At 42.2% G+C, this 18,836-nt stretch overlaps 3 protein-coding genes across 5 annotated transcripts; 1 reads left to right on the top strand and 2 right to left on the bottom strand.

Moving 5' to 3' along the window:
• Positions 1–606: 606 nt before the first annotated feature.
• Positions 607–6,698, bottom strand: plk2b (polo-like kinase 2b (Drosophila)). Its single transcript, XM_037258524.1, has 14 exons — positions 6,446–6,698; positions 6,261–6,368; positions 6,046–6,162; positions 5,515–5,644; positions 5,251–5,434; positions 4,853–5,051; positions 4,618–4,765; positions 4,104–4,198; positions 3,798–3,933; positions 3,433–3,513; positions 2,639–2,798; positions 2,373–2,502; positions 2,189–2,299; positions 607–1,266 (listed from the first exon to the last, which is right to left on the bottom strand). Exons 1-14 carry the CDS (start codon positions 6,629–6,631, stop codon positions 1,075–1,077), a joined length of 1,977 nt encoding a protein of 658 aa, XP_037114419.1. The 5' UTR covers positions 6,632–6,698; the 3' UTR covers positions 607–1,074.
• A 638-nt stretch (positions 6,699–7,336) lies between these two features.
• si:dkey-190g11.3 (uncharacterized protein LOC567059 homolog) lies at positions 7,337–10,489 on the bottom strand. 2 transcript variants are annotated; one of them, XM_037258527.1, is made up of 6 exons: positions 10,381–10,489; positions 9,359–9,522; positions 8,341–8,445; positions 7,983–8,123; positions 7,861–7,911; positions 7,337–7,789 (listed from the first exon to the last, which is right to left on the bottom strand). In XM_037258527.1, exons 2-6 carry the CDS (start codon positions 9,512–9,514, stop codon positions 7,613–7,615), a joined length of 630 nt encoding a protein of 209 aa, XP_037114422.1. In that variant the 5' UTR covers positions 9,515–9,522; positions 10,381–10,489; the 3' UTR covers positions 7,337–7,612. The 2 variants fall into 2 exon arrangements, with proteins under 2 accessions (XP_037114422.1, XP_037114423.1); XM_037258528.1 differs by having other exon boundaries at positions 10,376–10,458.
• A 22-nt stretch (positions 10,490–10,511) lies between these two features.
• rab3c (RAB3C, member RAS oncogene family) lies at positions 10,512–18,817 on the top strand. 2 transcript variants are annotated; one of them, XM_037258525.1, is made up of 5 exons: positions 10,512–10,634; positions 12,720–12,944; positions 15,310–15,428; positions 16,773–16,897; positions 17,106–18,817. In XM_037258525.1, exons 1-5 carry the CDS (start codon positions 10,617–10,619, stop codon positions 17,294–17,296), a joined length of 678 nt encoding a protein of 225 aa, XP_037114420.1. In that variant the 5' UTR covers positions 10,512–10,616; the 3' UTR covers positions 17,297–18,817. The 2 variants fall into 2 exon arrangements, with proteins under 2 accessions (XP_037114420.1, XP_037114421.1); XM_037258526.1 differs by lacking the exon at positions 10,512–10,634 and adding an exon at positions 10,900–11,079.
• The last annotated feature ends 19 nt before the right edge of the window (positions 18,818–18,836 follow it).

The raw sequence follows: 18,836 nt of genomic DNA, 5'->3' as shown, positions 1-18,836 counted from the left end.
CTACAAACCCTCATGTTCAGATATCGTACTTGCTTTGATTTGGACCGGAAAGAGACAAGAGTTGGAGATGGGCCTTTATTGTTGACAACCTCTTCTATCTACCTCATATTCAGATATCGCACTTGCTTTGATTTAGACCGGAAAGAGACAAGATTGTCAATTGGGTCCATTTAGCTTTTATTCCCCTCTGCAACTAATTGCTTTGGAGTGAGAAAACAACTCCCAAACTGCTGCATGAAACATTTGTTTAAAAAAATAAGGGAGATATGAAGATAAATTGGCATTCGGTGGAAATCGTGATTTGATCGAGTTTGTATGTTTGCTCACATTACAGTGAAATGGTCTCCAGTTTTGTGTATATTATAGTTAATAGGTAAAATATTAGTAGAAAAGAAAAGAAAAATTCACACATATTCACTTTTTTTTTTAAGAAAATGCACTTTATTATTAAATAAATAAATACGGCACTTTTTGTACACAATAAGTTATGTCGTATTTTTTTTCCCATAATGATGATGATGGCTCTTTAAGCATTCTGGGAAAAGAAAACATCCTCCCCCACCCCTGTGCGCTCAGTCTAGTCGTCATTAAAGAACTCGCTGTTCATTTTTTTTTGCATGAAATTACAACCCTCCCACACACACTGACTCAGATACACACACAAACAGATGTACACATTTTTACCACCATTTGAACCTTGGCCCAACCACACACATAGTATAAGCATGTTTCTGTATGGCAGGTTATCTTACACTGTACATCATTTACAATATTGAGACCGTCTTGCGGCCTCTTTTTTCGATTTTCAAGCTGGTGCCAGCCCAGCTGTTCGCTCTTTCCAAAAGACATCCTCCTTCTCGCTCTTTGTCCAACACATTTGGATCGTACCAACATTCCCGGGTCCAACATACTCTCCTCCAGTCAAACGTCATCTCTTCTCTCTTGCATGGAGTTCCTTTATCATCCACAATCTGTTGTCACACCACAATTCCACTTGCGCAGTTCCTCTCCGATAGCTCTGCAGGATGTGTTAGTCCATGTGTCGAATGCACATATTTAAGCAGGGTAGGGTCTTTAGCTGCACCTCTGCAGCAGCATGTTGAGCGAGTAGAGCATGCGCTCGCGCAGGTCGGCGGGGCAGCCGGATGCCAGCAGTGAGCTGAGCTTGAAGGTCTTGGAGACGCGGTCCTCGTTGATGTAGGTCAGCATGTATTCGTCCCTCTGGCAGCACAGGATGATCTTGGTGTGGTCGTGGTAAAAGTTCACCTTTGGGAAGAATGACAAATGACAGTTAATAATAGCCAAAAAGGGTTTGGGTGTTTGTTAAATTTGGTTAAAAAAAAAAAAATCTGGCTATCTGATCTGTGCCCTCTCAATTGAACCAGAATGATAATGAGTGCAAATGAGTTTGACAAATCAAAAGGGATCGTAAGGCTATGCGGTATTTCTTGTTTCAATTTCACCAAAGAGGTTTTCAGGGGATAGCGATCTGTTTGTTTTCCTGTTTTGGGCTTCCTGTTTAGAGTTTCAATTTTGCATTCCCGAAAACAGAGGTTTGGGTCAGGAAAGTGAAATGGACTGAAACACAAATTGCAATTAGTGGAGGGAACAACCTTGGGGGCTACTTGATCATAATTTAAACAAATTATCTGAATTCCTTTTGATGCTTGCAAGTTGCATTTCCCCAATTTTCTTGAGTGCGGCTCAGTATACACTCACCTAACAAGATGTTAGAGCCATGGAGCTTTCAGGTGAAATTACAGGATGAACCTAAAATGTGCAAGACCCTTATGTTTGACTTTTAACTCTACATTCCGGTGCAGTCATCTGACTTTATTTGACTCCATGTATCCATGCCTACATTTTTTAAAAGGCAGCTGATGTGCTCAAGAAAGATATGCTACAGGCTACAGCCCATTCCACAATGACAATGGTTTCATTGTCTTTCTTTTTTTCCCCCCAAAGAACCTCACAAACATCTTTGTCAAATCTTATCTGATTCTCATGAAAATTGTGTCCGTCAGCAGTTCTGACACAGATTTGGCGGTTTAACATTATAAAGCCCTGAAAAAGCACAATGACTGTATGTCAGATCTGCCAAGAGATATTTCTCTGTCTCTAATGTTGATATAAGGGCGTTATCTGGCTTCTCCTGGCAACCACCTATGTTTTCCCCGAGAGTGTTTACCTGGAAAGTGCCGTCATTAAAGAGCATCATGAGGGCGCGGTCCGATTTGAGCCATTGAAGCAGATAGAGTCTGGGCATGTGTGCATCCGTCATAGTGCCCAGGTCGCCGCCCTAGAAACACAACACTGTTAGCATCCGACAGGCCGCGGCATGCTATTATTTAGAAACGTAATGAACAACTTACATCCATGAGGTTCTCCTCCATGTAATGGGAAAAGTACTTGAGTACAGTCACTTGGCCCACAAAGTGTTCAGGAACCTCACAGGTGGGGAAAACAGAGCGCTGGCCCAACTCTGCATAATAATGGATTGTCCTGGGGATGAATTGAAGATAAACAGAGTCAGACAAACGTTGATTTGAGCAAAAAGCTCAAATAGTGTGATTATCATTTTTTTGGCAGCGTCTGAATAGCAACATTTGCATGGCGCAACATTTGCAATGGCACGTACTTTCTGTCTGGCAGGAGGCTCATGTGAGTGCCATTGTTGAAGAGAACGCCCACGGTGTGGTCGGACAACTGGTATCCAAAGCCGTACTTGTTGGAGTAGTCCACCCACTTGGTCACCCATTGAAGGCCGCAACTATTTGCACTTTGAGGAATGTTGTCGGCTGCAGGGCGAAACACAACAAGAACAATAAGGGGGGTTTAGAATACATTTACCAGGAGGACTGCATGTAATTTGTATTCCTCACTATCAAATAAGTGCACTAATATCACAAATGTTCTGTTCTGTTCGGTAAATGGTGGCTGGGTGAGGGGGCTGATGTCCATTAGAGTGGAGGCCTTGGGAAAGACTAATAAGGCATAATTTGCAGTTCACCTGAAGGCATCGCAAAACATAAGTTACTGTACATTTCTGTTCTGTACTGACATTTACTGAGGCAAATATTAGCAAGAGAGCTCCACTGTGGATGGGGGTAGGTGTCAGTTTGGTGGTAGGCCTTATTTTTTACGATCCATATTGGTAGGAGGAATCGCTAAGTCACGTAGCTACATCGGAACATAAATTACGCAAAACTGCGAAGCGCCTCTACGTCTGCACTAGAACTCCACATCCGCAAAAGAAGTTGTTTCAGGGAGTGATAAAACTTTACAGACTTTATGTAGTTGAGAATTATAATCATCGGCTTGAAGCCTTTGAGTCGGTGCGGCTGAAGTTTTATCGCTCTCCAACCCACCAGTTAAATCGGTTCATAACCTCAAAACTGTATCTGTTGGGTACGTCGTATATGGCTGACTCACCTTTCGGCATGTTCTCCAGGCACCCCCTCAACACACCGGCGACCGTATCGGCGACGCTCCCCGTGGTGTTGTACTCTAAACCTTCAGGGATGACAGGGTATGGATTTAAGCGTTTCATGTTTTGATTTACGGTCACACTTCATTAGGTACACCTGCACAGTGCTGTCAGTCAGCGAGACAGAAGAAAAATACTGCAAGTCCTGCAATCATTAAATGGAGTCCGTCGTGAAAGGCAGCAGCGTGTACCACCAATACGGAAAGTACAATGCAGGATTTTTTTATATGTCTCTTTGATTACATGTCAATAAATTGTAAAGTGTACCTAACGAAGTGTCCAGTTTACAAATGTCACCGTAAGAACTCACATTCGCTGCTGCTGCTGCAACTCCCCAGACTCCCCCTGACGATTAAACGGATGGTATCTCGCGTCGTCGTCAGGGATCGGCTCTCTGTTGCCAGGGCGACGGGGCTTTGGGCAGATGGCGGAAGTTGACTTCCATTCTGAGGCGGATGAAACGAATGACGACAGCGTTTGAAAATGTGCGATGGAGTAGGATTCATCTCCTCCCACTATGACTCAACTCAAAATGGTTGAAAATAACCAGCTTTCTGAATAACTTGCTCACTTAGGGACCGTATGAAAATTGCCAGTGTGAATAATTCATTCATACCTCGGCTGTCTTTTTGCACTGCTGCTGGCCGATGACAGTTCGCTCCAGGTCATGCTGCAGCTTGTAGATCTCCTCTTCTTCTTTGGTTAATTTATCTGCAAGAGAAAATATATTTGATGCAATGTAATGCTAAACTACACAAGTGCTTCGCTGTAAGCAGCTCTCAAGGACTTCTCAATTGGTCATTTGAAGCAATAACCCAAATACAAAATGAGATTAATTTATTTCCAACAATTTATTCTAGTGTGTTTGTCCATGAAATATATCTTAGACTGTTCAATCTGATTTCGGCCTCTAGATGCCAATTTAATCTGCCCAGGGCCTTCGGCAGCACTCGTGCTGGGAAATGTAACATAAACCAAATTAGAAATCGAACGGTCCCTTCCTCGAATGGGACCCACAAGTCAGCGTTTTTACATCCTCGGGTTGGTGAGAGCAAGAGATCCGTATTTTATTACTGTAACCCTATCATTAATACCGAATTCACGGTGATCGGTAAACGAGTCTTACTCACTCAGAGTTTCGTAGTATTTGACCTTGTCTCGTCTGCCTCCAAAGAGAGCCGCCGCAGCTTTCTTGAAAAAGCTCTTGGCGGGACTTGAAATGTGGAAATCGGGTGCAGAGTGACAACAGCTCGACGACAGACGCTCAGGACTTAAGCCCTGCAAAGGGGACACACCAAAGTGGGTCAGCATCTTACTGTAAGGAAGGAATGTAGCGGATGGAGGTTTTGTTCTTTGGAAAATCACCTGTGTGAAGAAGTCGTGTCTCAAGATGTGTTCCAGGTCAGGTCTGTCTTCTGGCACCTTGGCCAGCAGGCTGGCAATGAGCTGCTTGGCCTGCGGTGATAGCGAGGAAGGCAACGAGTAGCGAGCCTCGCGGATGCACCGGTACGTCTCTTTCAGGTTGGTGGTTTCAAACGGCGGCCTTCCCAAGAGCATTGTGTACCTGGAAAAAGATGGTGCTTGTAAGGCTCTATCCATTTATTTTCTACCGTGATTTTGTTCATGGGGTTAAGGTAAGCTATCTAAAACTATTCATATGCCACCCTCATTTACAACCGTTCAATTCAAGTTATACAAGTTGCACTTTCATACAATCAGCACTTTGAGGGTTCACATTAGGACTCATTTAGAAGTCTACTCACATTACACAGCCAAGGGCCCAGATGTCTGATTCACAGCCATGGCCCTGCTTGTTCAGCACCTCGGGGGATAGATAGTTGGGAGTCCCGCAGATCGTCTTTCTCCTGTTCCCCGCCGGCTCCAGCTTGGCTGCCAGACCAAAGTCGCCCACCTTCAGCTCCATGGATTCACTTACGAAAAAATTACCTACGCGGGATAAGTGAGAAAGATGAGAAAGGGCGAGCTGACGAGGCTCCTGTTCTATTCGACACGCACGAAAGACTTACCCAGTTTGAGGTCCCTGTGCAGGATCTCCTGCTCGTGCAGGTACTTGAGCCCAGAGACGATCTGTCGCAGGTAGTAGCGTACCTCAGGTTCGGTGAGCACTTTGCGCGCCTTCAGGATGTGGGCTAATGACTGTAAAAAAAGAAGAAGGGTCAGGCATGCAATTTGCCACAGGGCAGAAATGCAGACTAGTCGGGGTGCAACGCAAACATGGATGGGTGGGATGGCTACAACAAATATGTATATAGGAAGCAAGCCACTGATCTGCTGCAGTGCAGTAGTTGGATCACTAACAGATCAATTTTTCTTTTCTACCATAACATTTTAAAAATGGGTAGAACCCAAATGAAATGATAACAAAAATCCACTTCATGCTCACAACAAATGACAAAAAAGGTCAGTACTCAGTGAATCGACAGGTTAAATATTTATAGACTAGATTTGCATGCCTTTACTTGCACAGTGCTACGCCGTGTGAGGAAAGGAGGCAACAAGTAGGCAATAGGATGGCATAGGACAGGACAACAACTAACTTTTCTGCTGCAGTACTCCAGCAGGATGTAAATGTTCTCCTTGTCCTCGAAATGGTGGTAAAAGTGCACTATGTGCTTGTGATGGAGTATTCGGTGCAGCTCGATTTCTCTGTCAATCTAGACATGAAAAAACATTAAAATGGTTAAAAACACTTTAAAAAAAATAATTGTGATTATTAAATTTGGAGACAACTGTGTTATGTGTGGGTTTATACCTTCTCCCGTTGGTGCGGCTTGGAGACGCGCGCATGCGGGATGATTTTGGCTGCGTAAACTTTGCTGGTGGAGAGGTCGGTCATCTCGTAGCACTTGGCAAAGCCGCCCTGCAAAGACAAAATATTATTTATATGAATGACTGAATTATTGCATAAATAAAAGTTCTCTCTCTCTTTCTCTATACCTTTCCCAGAACTTTGCCCCGGCAGTAGCACTTGCCGGTGGCCGGGTCGGTAATGATTCGAGACATCTCCGAGGGAGCGCCGGGCTCCTCGGTTTTCTTCCGCCGAGGCTCGCATGACCTCGGCGTGGATTCGCACATGTTGCCGCTCCTTGGTTGCTGAAGCCCGATAGTCCTCTGTACTTCCATTTATCGTGAAATATGAGAGTTGCCTTTGCCCTTTTCTACACTCTCAATGCATATCCAGAGCGCGCACTTGGGTTTTATACTGCGGCGCCGTCTGTACTCCGCCCCTTCTGTGGCGTCACAACATTCCTCTTACGTCCATTGCTATGAAAATACAGCCCAAAACAGGTATAGTAAATGAATTTATATTTTATATATAACTCTAAAGAGGTGTTTGATGATTGTGACTGTATTTTTCTTGCATTAGCAGTCAAATAAAAATCACACAAAAAATGAATTCACTTTGAATATTCTGAGCAAATCTTTTTCATTTAGGTGAGATTAGATATGCGGCTGATGTATTTAGTCGTCCTCAAGCATAGTCCTGGCTGGAGTCTGTTTTTGCAGCTGTTTGGAGTACGAACGCCCCCTGGGTGGTTGTACGCGTGTAGTGCATTTCAGCTTCGGTAAATGGAATGCGCATATTACCTTGCATTAAACCTCAAGATGTTTTCGTACGTGGTGGATTAGTTTTCATGTGCAACTTCTAAATATGTTCAAGCCTTTTTTTTTTTTTTTTTTACAATTTTTACCAAGCTAAGTTTTTCAATGTTTTTAATATTCTTTATGTAACACTGTACAAACAACCACTTAATTATATCTACATTATTCCGAACAAGTACTAGTGATGTCCACTAAGATATAACCAGAAAAGTCACTAAAAATCCATTACAGTATTTTCATATTTAATTTCAAAGTAATTAGGACAAACAAATGAGATGTGTTAAAGAACCACACTAAAAAAAAAAAAAAGCTAACCTGCTAGTTTTTCACATATTAAAATTTACATGCGAGCAGCAAATGATTTGTCTTATTGCTGACTCATGCAGGACATTCAGATATACTCCAAACATTCAGTCCCTTAAATAATCATCCTAATCTGAATTAATGAAAAAAAGCATTGCACAACTGAGGGTCACCTGAGTGACCTCCTGCTTCCTCACATTATTTGACATTTTGCCTCAGACTGGACCTCACAGTGCCAATGTCGTAGGCCCACGTTTGGTTAAGTCCTGAGCCGAGAGTGGACTGGTGAGTCCAGCCGGGGAAAGGGTAGCGGCAAGCGATGACTCGTGCATCGTCAGGAAGCTCTTTCAGCAACTTCTCTCCGAGCACTTCCATCTGTCCAACCATCGGGAGAAGCTGCATCAGCCAAAGTGCTATTGCGTAATGCTCGGAAAACGTTAACTCACCACTCCTGTAGCAAGAAAAGCCGTCACGTTGTTGTACTGTGATAAATCCGTCTATGAGTAGAAGAAATAAAATTCACCGTTAGTCTAAGATCCATAAATAAATAATCGCACATCCACCTTACCTTCCAAAAGTCTTTTTTAACAAAGGTAGCCTGGCTGGAAGGCAATGCGGTCCAATGGGCCTTTGCCCTGGCATACGCAACAAGAATGGAGTTAATTTCGAAGCCAGTGCACTTGAAGCCAGCAGAGGAGGCAGCAAACACCTGAGAGATGACAACATTTCTTCATGTCATTTAAGATTTTCTATAGCGCTGGGCTGGTTGCAAGTCAATCACAGGGTGCATTTAATTTCATTTATTAAGATTGGCATTAGCTTGGGCAGAGGGCACCACGATTCTTCCTGGAGTCCAATTCCACCATTATTACCTTTACAGTGCAATACATTACACACTTCAAGCTTAGGCATAGCAGCTCACCCACCACTCTCCCATCTCCTGATCCCAGATCTGCTAAGCGACCTGTGCGGCCATCAAGCAGCTTCATGATGTTCCATGTCTGATCCTTACAGGAGGGCAAATAGGGCACCTAGAGAAAAGTAAACATACATCAATTAATAACACCCGCTGGACACTGCATTAGATACATCTGCACAAGCTAATCTATGCCATAAACACTTTTTATATAAGAGAACCTTTCTTCACAAATATAGGTTTTGATGTATTCTAACAACTATAAAGGTCCTTTCTAATTTCTTGCAGCCAACATGCATATTAAGTTAAAAATACTTGAAGAACTATATGTAATCATAACATTGCAAACCACACCTATAGGGAATAGTTTAAAACATTGCAATAGATTCAACATAATATAATATTAAATATTTAGACAAGTAATGTAAAATCAGATATTTATAACAATAAATTAAATTTAATTATTTTTAAAAAATCAAAATAATCTGAACACAATCCAAATACAATAAAATGATTAAAAATTATTACAGACATTACACTGGTGCATCTCAGATTTAAAAATGTTGTAAAAATTTGTGGACCAATTAATTACTATCAAAGGCAGGATTCCTGATACAGCTTTTGTACTGGGTCTATCTTAGCGTGTATATGCATGATCATTTATCCACTATTGTTTCTGGCATATCATTGACATGTTAGGGAATCATGGGAAAAGATGACTAAAGTGCAAGGTAATTGCACAAAACTACAACTCACTTAAGGACAATCATCTCCAGATCGGCGTGTTTTCTTGGTCTGATTGTGGAAAAGAGTTTGCATTATGTCCAACAAAGAATCTCTTTCATATGTACAAGAATTAATGCAATCTAGGTTACAGGCGACTTTTCTTTGCTACTTTTGTTGCTATCACACACGTACAAAAAAACCAAATGACTTAATGTGCAAGTCTGTCTTATTTTGCATTGATTTTACACAAATCAGGCAGACGGTTTAAAGGGGGGGGGGGGGGGGGTGTAACATTGAAGCACCTTGAGGTTGTGCGGGATTTTCCGGAAGCCGGGCATGGTGAAGAGGCTCCATACTCCATAGAGGCCTGTGAACAGGGCACCAGTGCAGGCCGACAACACCGGATGAGGATTGCTCAAAGGAAGGACCTGCAGGATCACTTCGATGGAGTCTTCCATTGACAATTCTATAAAAGAAAAAAAAAAAAAGGGTCTCAAAAGATTAGCCATTTTTTTGCTCTCTGGTCTAAGCAGTCGATGTTATTCACTTTTTTGTCTAACAAACCAGGTGAAGTATTAGCTTCTCTAATAATGGAGATTTTGTTGAACAACACTACTCCCACATATTGGCATATTCATTTTTTTTGTTAACCCCATTACTTGCAAATAACTAACAGGTTTGCTCTTTTAATTCTCTGGCCTTAGCAAGAAAAGTAATGGTTTGACATAATTTCCGCTATTCGGTGAGAGGCTTGGTCTCCCTCCGCAAATAGGGAAGGGGTTAGGTGAGGAGTGGGTAGGTGTCTAGATGGTTAGGTACTGTCCCTACTCTAAGTTGAGATAGACATGTTGCAGAATAAAAAAAGAAAGCATGTACATTACAGGTTTTTGCATGTAGTGTTTTTTTTTACGTCATTGTAGTTACATCTGGTTTAGGATTTGCCAAGGTCTAAATTAGCTCAGTTGCATCAAAGTGTTGACCTTAACTTGACTCGAGTTTGGCCTTTAGTTAGTAGCAAGCAGCAGATCGATTCTTGTGCAAAAAAAGCACAGGGCGCTACTTTGGACCTTTAAGCCACGCAACACCTCCTAGAAAAAAAGTGCCTCCTGCACGATCTGGTGATTAATTAAAAGAGTTGATCTTTTTTATTGCGCATTTTCTTCTACAAATTCATTGCGCACGTCACAACTATCAAAACTGGCTGCAAGCGTGGCAAAAACGCCACAAGATGAAGAAAAGTGCCCAGAAGCGATGTGAAAATATGCTGTTTATTCATAAAAATGCTGCAATTCACAAGCAGGCTTGTTAGTGCAGCCTACCTTACCTGCTTCTGGAGCGACTGTACTGCGTAGACTTCAACGCCCGAGCCACCATATCGGGGGAGGGCAGCTCCCACCGTAGCCGGCCTATGAGCACACTTTTCCGGCCACTCGTCCTATCACAGACGAGTCCAAGCTCCCTAAAATCGCCCATACTTGTCACTTGACAGCCGCACAATAGTAGTTTTCAAGCTTATGCAATCACGTTATTGATGTCCTCATCTTTAGTCATTTAAACACAATGGACTTGTACGGCAAGGTAAGGAAGCGGTATTTCATGACACGTAAGCCGTGAGGTTATTTATCACACTCCGTTGTCATCGTAAATCACAGTTATGTACGCATGTACCGCGTTGCATGCTGGTAAATGTAGTCAACGCTCCTTTTTTCGGCAGTGGATGCGCTTCCGTGTCTGAGCCGTAAGAAAACTACAACTTGATAATGGATGACGTCAGTAGCAATTCGTACAGTCACAGGAGAGAGGGGGGTAGAGGAAAGCGAGAAGGGAGGGGGAGGGGGAGGTGGAGGGAACAGCTCCCTGGTGCTGAAATTGCTTCAACACAGCCAACGAGCGAGGCGCAGTGGGCAAGAAGGACAGGGGGAAAAAAAAGACGGAAAATAACAAAAAGCCAACAAATATTGACTAAAACAAAGGAGGATCATTTTGACACAAATTGAACTCGAGCCAAAGTCCTTGGAGACAGGTTTGTTTATCAGCATGTCTATTGGCTTCATCTGTGAATGGCTCATATAATTCGTCATAAATGACCTCGCTAGCGTTAGCCGGTATGCCCCCCTCCCCACTACCAACACCCTCTACCCCCCCTCCTCCATTCCTATCACATCGTGCCATTCTTTTTATTCATTATTCATTTATTAGTCGTGTGTGTAAATGACAGCTCCTCAATGGTTGCATGTGTTTTTTTCATAGTAGACAAAAAGATGCAAAGTGGATGCTAAAATTATTCTATTTTAAAATGACAGCAAGGCAGCATATGTTTGGCACGAGTGAATGCGGTGCTTTTGCCTGCACGGTTCACCTTGGAGCAAAGATGATTGTGTGTGTGTGTGTGTGTGTGTGTGTGTGTGTGTGTGTGTGTGTGTGTGTGTGTGTGTGTGTGTGTGCGTGTGTGTGTGTCATTGTGTCTCTGTGTGTGTCGGTAAGTGGCCGGTTGGTGACGTAGAAACGAGCAGGTCAAACATCGTGAGAGAAGGTTATTGTATTTACATGAAGTATTAAGTTGGTGACTCTGCATCAGGGGCAGGGATTGCAGTGCCCCACCTAATACAACAGATGGTACTATTTTGGGGGTTTTGGATCATTTTGCTTGACAAATTCCACCAAACAACATGCCAGAGCAAAACTGTAATGCACGTCAGCTTCACGAAACTTCATAAAGCAACAACCCACACAGGATACATCGTTTATGCCTCTCATTCATCATTCATTTACACACACAGATTTAGGAAACAGATTGAAACCAAAACATAATTTGATTGTATCTATGATCATTACGGTACACGTTGACTTTCAAATACTGACATATATACTTGTCACTAATAGTGTTAGATACACTTATAGGTGTAAATGCTCATGTAGACATTGGTGAAGTACTGTACTGTGTACATAAATTTCTTCAATAGCCTCAAGCTGTTTAATATTTAAAGATGTAAATGTACTTTTTGTGTGTTCATTTAAATGTAACAAGTGCACTTTTGTGTTAGATCAGTGAAAATCACTCCAATGTACGTACGTGACTGAGCAAAATTGTAAGACTTGACTTGCTACCTGCTTGATCTACATCATGATTTCACTCAACTTGTTTCGAATTTGGTGTTGACTCAACTTAACTTGCTTGATTTTTAATTCCTCTGTAATTTAAGACTTGTAAGTTATGACTTGAGACTTGCACATAGTAATGTACTTTGTATGTGATTCAACAAACCCACCTTTGGAGAATAATGTTGAAATGTTGGGAGAAAACGTTTAAATGTCACAAGAATAAAATCACACTGTTAGAAGAAAAAAATAAATCAAATTTTAAATCGCAGCGAAATAATGGCCATTGGCCATCATAAAACCAGATGAGCCATCAAGCCTTGGCATTTTTTTTTTTATATTATCATGGAATGACCCTCAGACATCTTCCAAGGTTGAACTGCTAATAAAAATGATTTGTGTTTGTTTGTCTGTCTGTTAGCCAGCCGGCCACTCCCTTGCCGACCGCTTAAAAGTAAAAGCCATATCCTGCTTACAAATGCAGCCCCTTCCCATCCTTTTCACGACGTTGCCCAGCCTCTCCTTCAATAGAGGCCTCCTCATCCTCTCTTCTCTCCGTTGCAGATGGCTGCCACTCAGGATGCAAAAGGCAAAGGGGAGGGAGGTGACCAAAATTTCGATTACATGTTCAAGCTGCTGATCATCGGCAACAGCAGCGTTGGCAAGACGTCCTTCCTATTCCGCTACGCCGATGACGCCTTCACCTCGGCCTTCGTCAGCACCGTGGGCATCGATTTCAAAGTGAAGACGGTGTACAAAAATGACAAGAGGATCAAGCTGCAGATATGGGTACGAAATGACAAACTTAAGGGTATAAAACAAAAAGTCCTCTCCGCAATCATGTATTTTGTCTTTGTACTTTGACATTCATTGGAATTGGGGAGGCAGATGGAAGTCTGAACATTTGTGAGAGAAGCTCAGTAAGTGTTAGCTTGGCGCTCAGCAGGAGGGGAAGGACACACACTCACACGGTCGCACCTTCCTGTGTGTGGAAGTGAAGCTAAGCTGAAGCTTTTTTTAATTAGGACTTGCAGAAGCACATTGTCTCGTTCTTGCTCTGTCACCCATTTTCCCTTCCCTCTTGAATTTCACGCCAAAGGTTAACGTTCCTGTCGAAAACGCCATCTCTTGTCGTTAAACTATTTTACAGCAATTAGCCAGCCCCTGACATTCAACGACCGAGATTTGCTTTTAACAGCATCATGACTGTCTGATGCGTGCATTTTTAGTCAAATGTCCTCCTTGCTCTCAAGTAACTGCTTGGTCGTCTTCTAATTGGTCTAAGCCGACACTTGCAGTGAGCCTCTTATGGCTGCTGGATGACAGCGATTTATTGGATCTTATCTATATTTGATGATTTAGCACAAAATTAATCCAGTAATAGGGACCGAGTCATGTTGAAAATAGCAAAGAAAATCTGTCCCGGATCTGTCTCCGCTCCCCCTCCCCACTTTTACAGTCATTAGCACACGTCGATTCTTTTTATACATGTTGTAACCCTTTTTCCTAAACTGCCCTTGAATGCATCGTGACAACTCGCCACAATCAATCACAGATATAAAAGACAAGACAGACTTACGCTGCCGTCTGGCCATGGCAGAAAAGAAAAGGAGCAAACCAGACTGCAAACCTACAGTAAGTTAAATTAGTCTGTTACATTTAATGACAAATTACCCAAGCCTGTTTAAATGCCATTTTTTGTGACAGAAAAAAAATTAGACCAAGATACCAATGAAACAAGGGCTGAGCTTCTTTGCCATAATTCCAAATGATCTTATGCTCATAAAAGTTGGCTTGAACAAATCGGTGCCCCTCCCCACCACTACTGAAAAAATGGCTGCAAACATGTAATTTCCAATATTAATAGTTTAGATTATAAAACATAACTGACAAAGTTAATTAGTATCCAAAATAAATGCCTCCGCCCAACCGCTCTCTGCTTGATGGTGTCAGCTGTTTGCATTGATTTCCTGTCAGCGTCCAGCCCAGCTTTTCATTTGCACGACTCAGCAGGTTTTTTTTTCTCATTCCAGTCATTCTCTTGACATTTAAATGACAACAAATCACCGGAGCAGTGCTCTCAGCTTTTCTCTAATGAGTCTCGGAAAAAACTGTACTATCATCTTGGACTGTATAATCAAGCAACGGAAGCACAATTATCCATAGTTTTTTGTTTTTTTCCAACGTCTTTATTCCATATTTTTTATGTGTCATTGCAAGCAGTTAAAAGGTCAGTGGTGTGTGTGTGCATGTGTGTGTATACATGCAAGTTCAATCTCTGCAGAGTGAAGGTCAGAGTGGGCCTCAAGCTACAGCGAGCACACTGCGGTGATAGCCATGCGCATGCCGACGGATTGCAAAGCGTGGTAAAGTGGCGCCAAGTGGAGCAGCCAAAAAAAGCCCTCCAACATGATTCACAGACAGACGCTCCCCGCAAAACACACTTTGCTGTGGGCGGAACAAACTGCCCAGCGCAAACGGCAGACCTCGTGTTGTCGTTATCTAACTTTTGGCAAACGGGACGAGGAGTAAACAAATAGCCCACACGTCCTCTACTACAATCAAGCACATCAAAGCATCATCATTTGCATTTTCATTGAAATTTCAGAGCAAAAGGTGCAACGGCGGCCGTTTGTTTCCACGGTGATATTTTGAAGTGTTCTGGTTTTCCACTGGGCGGGATTTACACCAGCCACAGTAAAGATTATGCAGTTGCATCTCAATTTACTTAAAGATTGAACCACTGATATGATTTAACTAATTAAAATCATTCCATTTTTTTTTTCTAATGACCTAGTTGGAGATTCATCAACAATATTACATACACACAATCGAATGAGATCCAATATTAAAGCTGGGAAAGAAATTCTATCTTGATGTCAAGCGAACGTAGAAACAAAATATTTACACAGCTCGGCTGAGCTTTTCGAGGAGACGCTAAAATTGAGTCACTGTTCTGTGTCAGTGCAGATTTATTGCGAGGCACTCAGCAGAATGATGTCTGCATGGTGAACACGACACAAAGGATGCGATTAAATGCGGCCATTGCATCCTGCGTGGTTTATACTCTCTTGTAATCAGATTGTCATGGACAGTTATGTATGCACATGACAGTGAACAGTACATGCGTGTGCGTACGTGTGTGTGTGTGTAGGACACAGCAGGCCAGGAGCGTTACAGGACCATCACCACGGCCTACTACCGCGGCGCCATGGGCTTCATCCTCATGTATGATATCACCAATGAGGAATCCTTTGGCGCCGTGCAGGATTGGTAAGTTTATTATTTAGTAGGGTTTTATTTTTGGGCTGTCATGATGTAGGCAAATTTATATTTAGTGTCTATGTACAGTATGTGCAGAATAGACTTTTAAATGTCCAATGCTAATCAAGGTCACATAGTGTTGTGTCATCGTCTGAATTGGGTCACATTCAATCATTTTTAGAAAGCAAGTTTCTGGGTGGTGAATACGAAACTGCTTGTTAAAAGTCCCATGCAAACACGCTACTGACAATGTATCTCATTTTGAATGAGCTACCAAGTTTTTGTAGTCCCTGAAAATGCAGAACCAGACGAGCAAAGGTTGTGAGGGAGGAATGCTTACAAAAACAACAACAAAAAAACACTAAGAAGGATCAAGATACAACCGCACAAGAACCCAAAACTGAAACATTACCGAACTGCTGTATTCTGTTGGTCTTATTGCTACATTCCCCGTTTTAAATTTCACTGCCTTTCATAGAGTAATCCAATCTGCACCTTGTATCGACTTTTTGTGCCTGTCACTTTCATTCCGCTTCCTCCCATCGCACCCTGCGACGTATTGCGAAAAAAAAAAAGCATCGCCATGGCAACCATTCTTTCCTCCTGAATGAAACTGTGTGACGTTTTTATACGTATCCTGTCTGCGACAAACCTATTCTGGTGCCGCCGCGCCACACAGATGTTTTTTTTTTCTTTCTAAGTGAGTCATACTGTATCTCTGTACACATACACAGCATGTCTGGCTGTCTTGCCGCCTCTTTTGCTCTCCTGTTTTTTGGAAGCCTTCATCTTCGCTGGCCTACTTTTGAGTGGGGCTGCAGCACCACAGGAGATATTTGCTCCTTAAGCTCTTTCTCTCAATGCGCCTCACTGAGTCACAGGGACTCTTTTGCACAAACACTGACGCATCGTTTGGCTGCAGGACTTTTTAACAATCAAGTAAAGTGGAACTGCTGATGTCGGATGTCCAAAAGTGTGTAACCTGCTTTAGTGAGTCGCATTTTTCTTCACTTTAGACCTCTCGACTTCTGCATGTCTGTCCTGAGAAGATTTTATAAATATTCGCCTCAATGTTTGGAGCAGTCGTAATAACAAGAAAGAATTAACCTACATAGGAGTGCACATGTTCATCCCAGAACAGCACTTGACCCACTTTCCCTTTCCTGCCAGCAGTGATTCATATAACAAACGATGAGGCAATCTCAACCTTTGACCTGTCCAAATGGCGGACCAACTTCACAACATGCCCATCTCTCCGTTCCAGCTGAAAAGATTCCATGCAATCTGGTGACCCAATAACAACTTGTCATTGTTGTTTGACCGAAGCATGTATTCTTACGTTGTTGTGCACAGGTCGACCCAGATAAAAACATACTCGTGGGATAATGCGCAAGTGGTGCTTGCTGGTAATAAGTGTGATATGGAAGAGGAACGAGTAGTGTCGGTGGATAGCGGCAGGCTGTTGGCGGAACAGCTGGGTAAGTGTGAGAAAGACCTTATTTGCGGGCTGCACCTTGAACTAAAGTGTGAATTAGATATACGAAGCTCTCCAATCAACTATATTGAGTATCTGTATTCATTCTTCAGGAAATGCTAACTCTAAATACTAATGTAAATGCAAAAACTGCATAACTATTAAAACCTAAATGGTAAATGTACAAATTTCTTGTTAAACACTCGACAAAGGCTTTGAATTCTTCGAGACCAGCGCCAAGGACAACATTAACGTCAAGCAAACCTTTGAGCGCCTCGTCGACCTCATTTGTGACAAGATGTCCGACAGCTTGGACGGCGACCCCGCCGTTACAGCTGGAGCGCCCACCGCCAAACTGACAGACAGTGCTCCGCCGCTGCAGCAGCCCAGCTGCAACTGTTAGTTCCACTTACTGTATCGTGTTTTTGTCCCCCACAAATCCTTCTTCCCTTTCCCCTCGCCATCTGGGCCCTTTCGTGGTAGAGATATTAAAATGCTGTCGTGCTATCGCCTAACCTTCGTCACTTTCTAATGCGAGCAAATAAGAAGTTACAGGATGTGCTATTAGAGACACTGTCAATAACCTCCATATTTGTAGTCCACTCCATTGTAAAGCATCCAAACAAATGAAAAACAATGATTATGTTGTGTATTTAAAGGAGACATATTATGCAAATGCTTTCACAATTTTAAACAGTTCCTAGATGTCTTAATAAACTGATCACTAAAGTAACTCCTAAACCCTAACACTAACCCCTAATTCTAAACCCCAGTTAAAATAAGACACATAAGTGAGCATGCAACTATTTGGATACAAGCCATTAAAAAGTGAAATCTCCATCATATGTCTACTTTAAATGTTAGGCTGCCAAATAGGGCACTCCTCAATGAGTATGTGTTTGTGAATGAACTTTTTGGGAGTTTTCACACGTTAAAAAAGTGGCCTTTAAGCATCCATCATGGCCTGACTTTTGTTTGCGTTTTTACTTTTTCACGTTGTACTCCATCGATGCCCTTTTTAGCATGCCGCTGAAAAAAGGTCAATCACATGTTCATCTTAAAAAGACAATGTCGTAACAATGACACAGCACAGGAAGTGTACTACACAGTTAGTGGGGATGGGGTGAGGGAATTGATTGTTGATTAGAATCGTTTCCTGTTGTAGTCAGCATGCCAATGACGAAAGAGCTCCTCCTAGTGGGTGCTGAGGGCACTGCAAACGTGAGCTGTAACCAGTTGATTTTTTTTTTGTGTCCTTAAGGCCCTTTTGGCTTTTTTAGAACACTTGCAATCAATGAAATATGTGTGCCAAAAAACAGACAAAAAGGTTTAAAAAAACAACAACACTCATTTTAGGTTTGTTTGTTTGTTGTGTATAGGCAACAAAATAGCAGGAACATGCATGACCTTGACATTATGAATAAGATAAATGTATACATGTACAGTATATATAAATATATATGTAAATGCTACGTTAACAGATTTAAAAAAAAAAAGCATGCTTGCGGCGCTCGCCGTGACATGCAAATGGGCCAATAAGTGCAATATTTTCTGACTTTAAAAGCCTGTAAATACTCTCTCCATCACTATAACTACAGTGTGTGTGTGTTCCATTTTGTTTGGGTCAATCATTTTGTAAGACAAAAAAAAATTAACAGATGGCGTCCCCGCTCTACATGTCGGTCGTGTCAAACTGCAGTGTTGTCGTGAGGATTCAACGAGACGTTGTGCATGAGTGTGTGCGTGTGTCAGAATGTGTGCGTAATGTTAGAATTTGATGCAATGAATAGCCATGAAATAAGATATATTATCGTATGGATCTCAAGCAAAAATGTCTGCGTTAGAGCAGGGTGATTTGCATAACTGATGAGATATGACAGAAAATTATGATTGAGATTGTGGAAAATAAAACCAATTTAATGTCCTTCTGGGGTCCTCTGTTA

The sequence above is a fragment of the Syngnathus acus genome, chromosome 9 (genome assembly GCF_901709675.1).
Source record: "Syngnathus acus chromosome 9, fSynAcu1.2, whole genome shotgun sequence".
In the NCBI taxonomy this organism is placed as follows: domain Eukaryota; kingdom Metazoa; phylum Chordata; class Actinopteri; order Syngnathiformes; family Syngnathidae; genus Syngnathus; species Syngnathus acus.
This window is presented reverse-complemented; position numbering and strand designations above follow the sequence as displayed.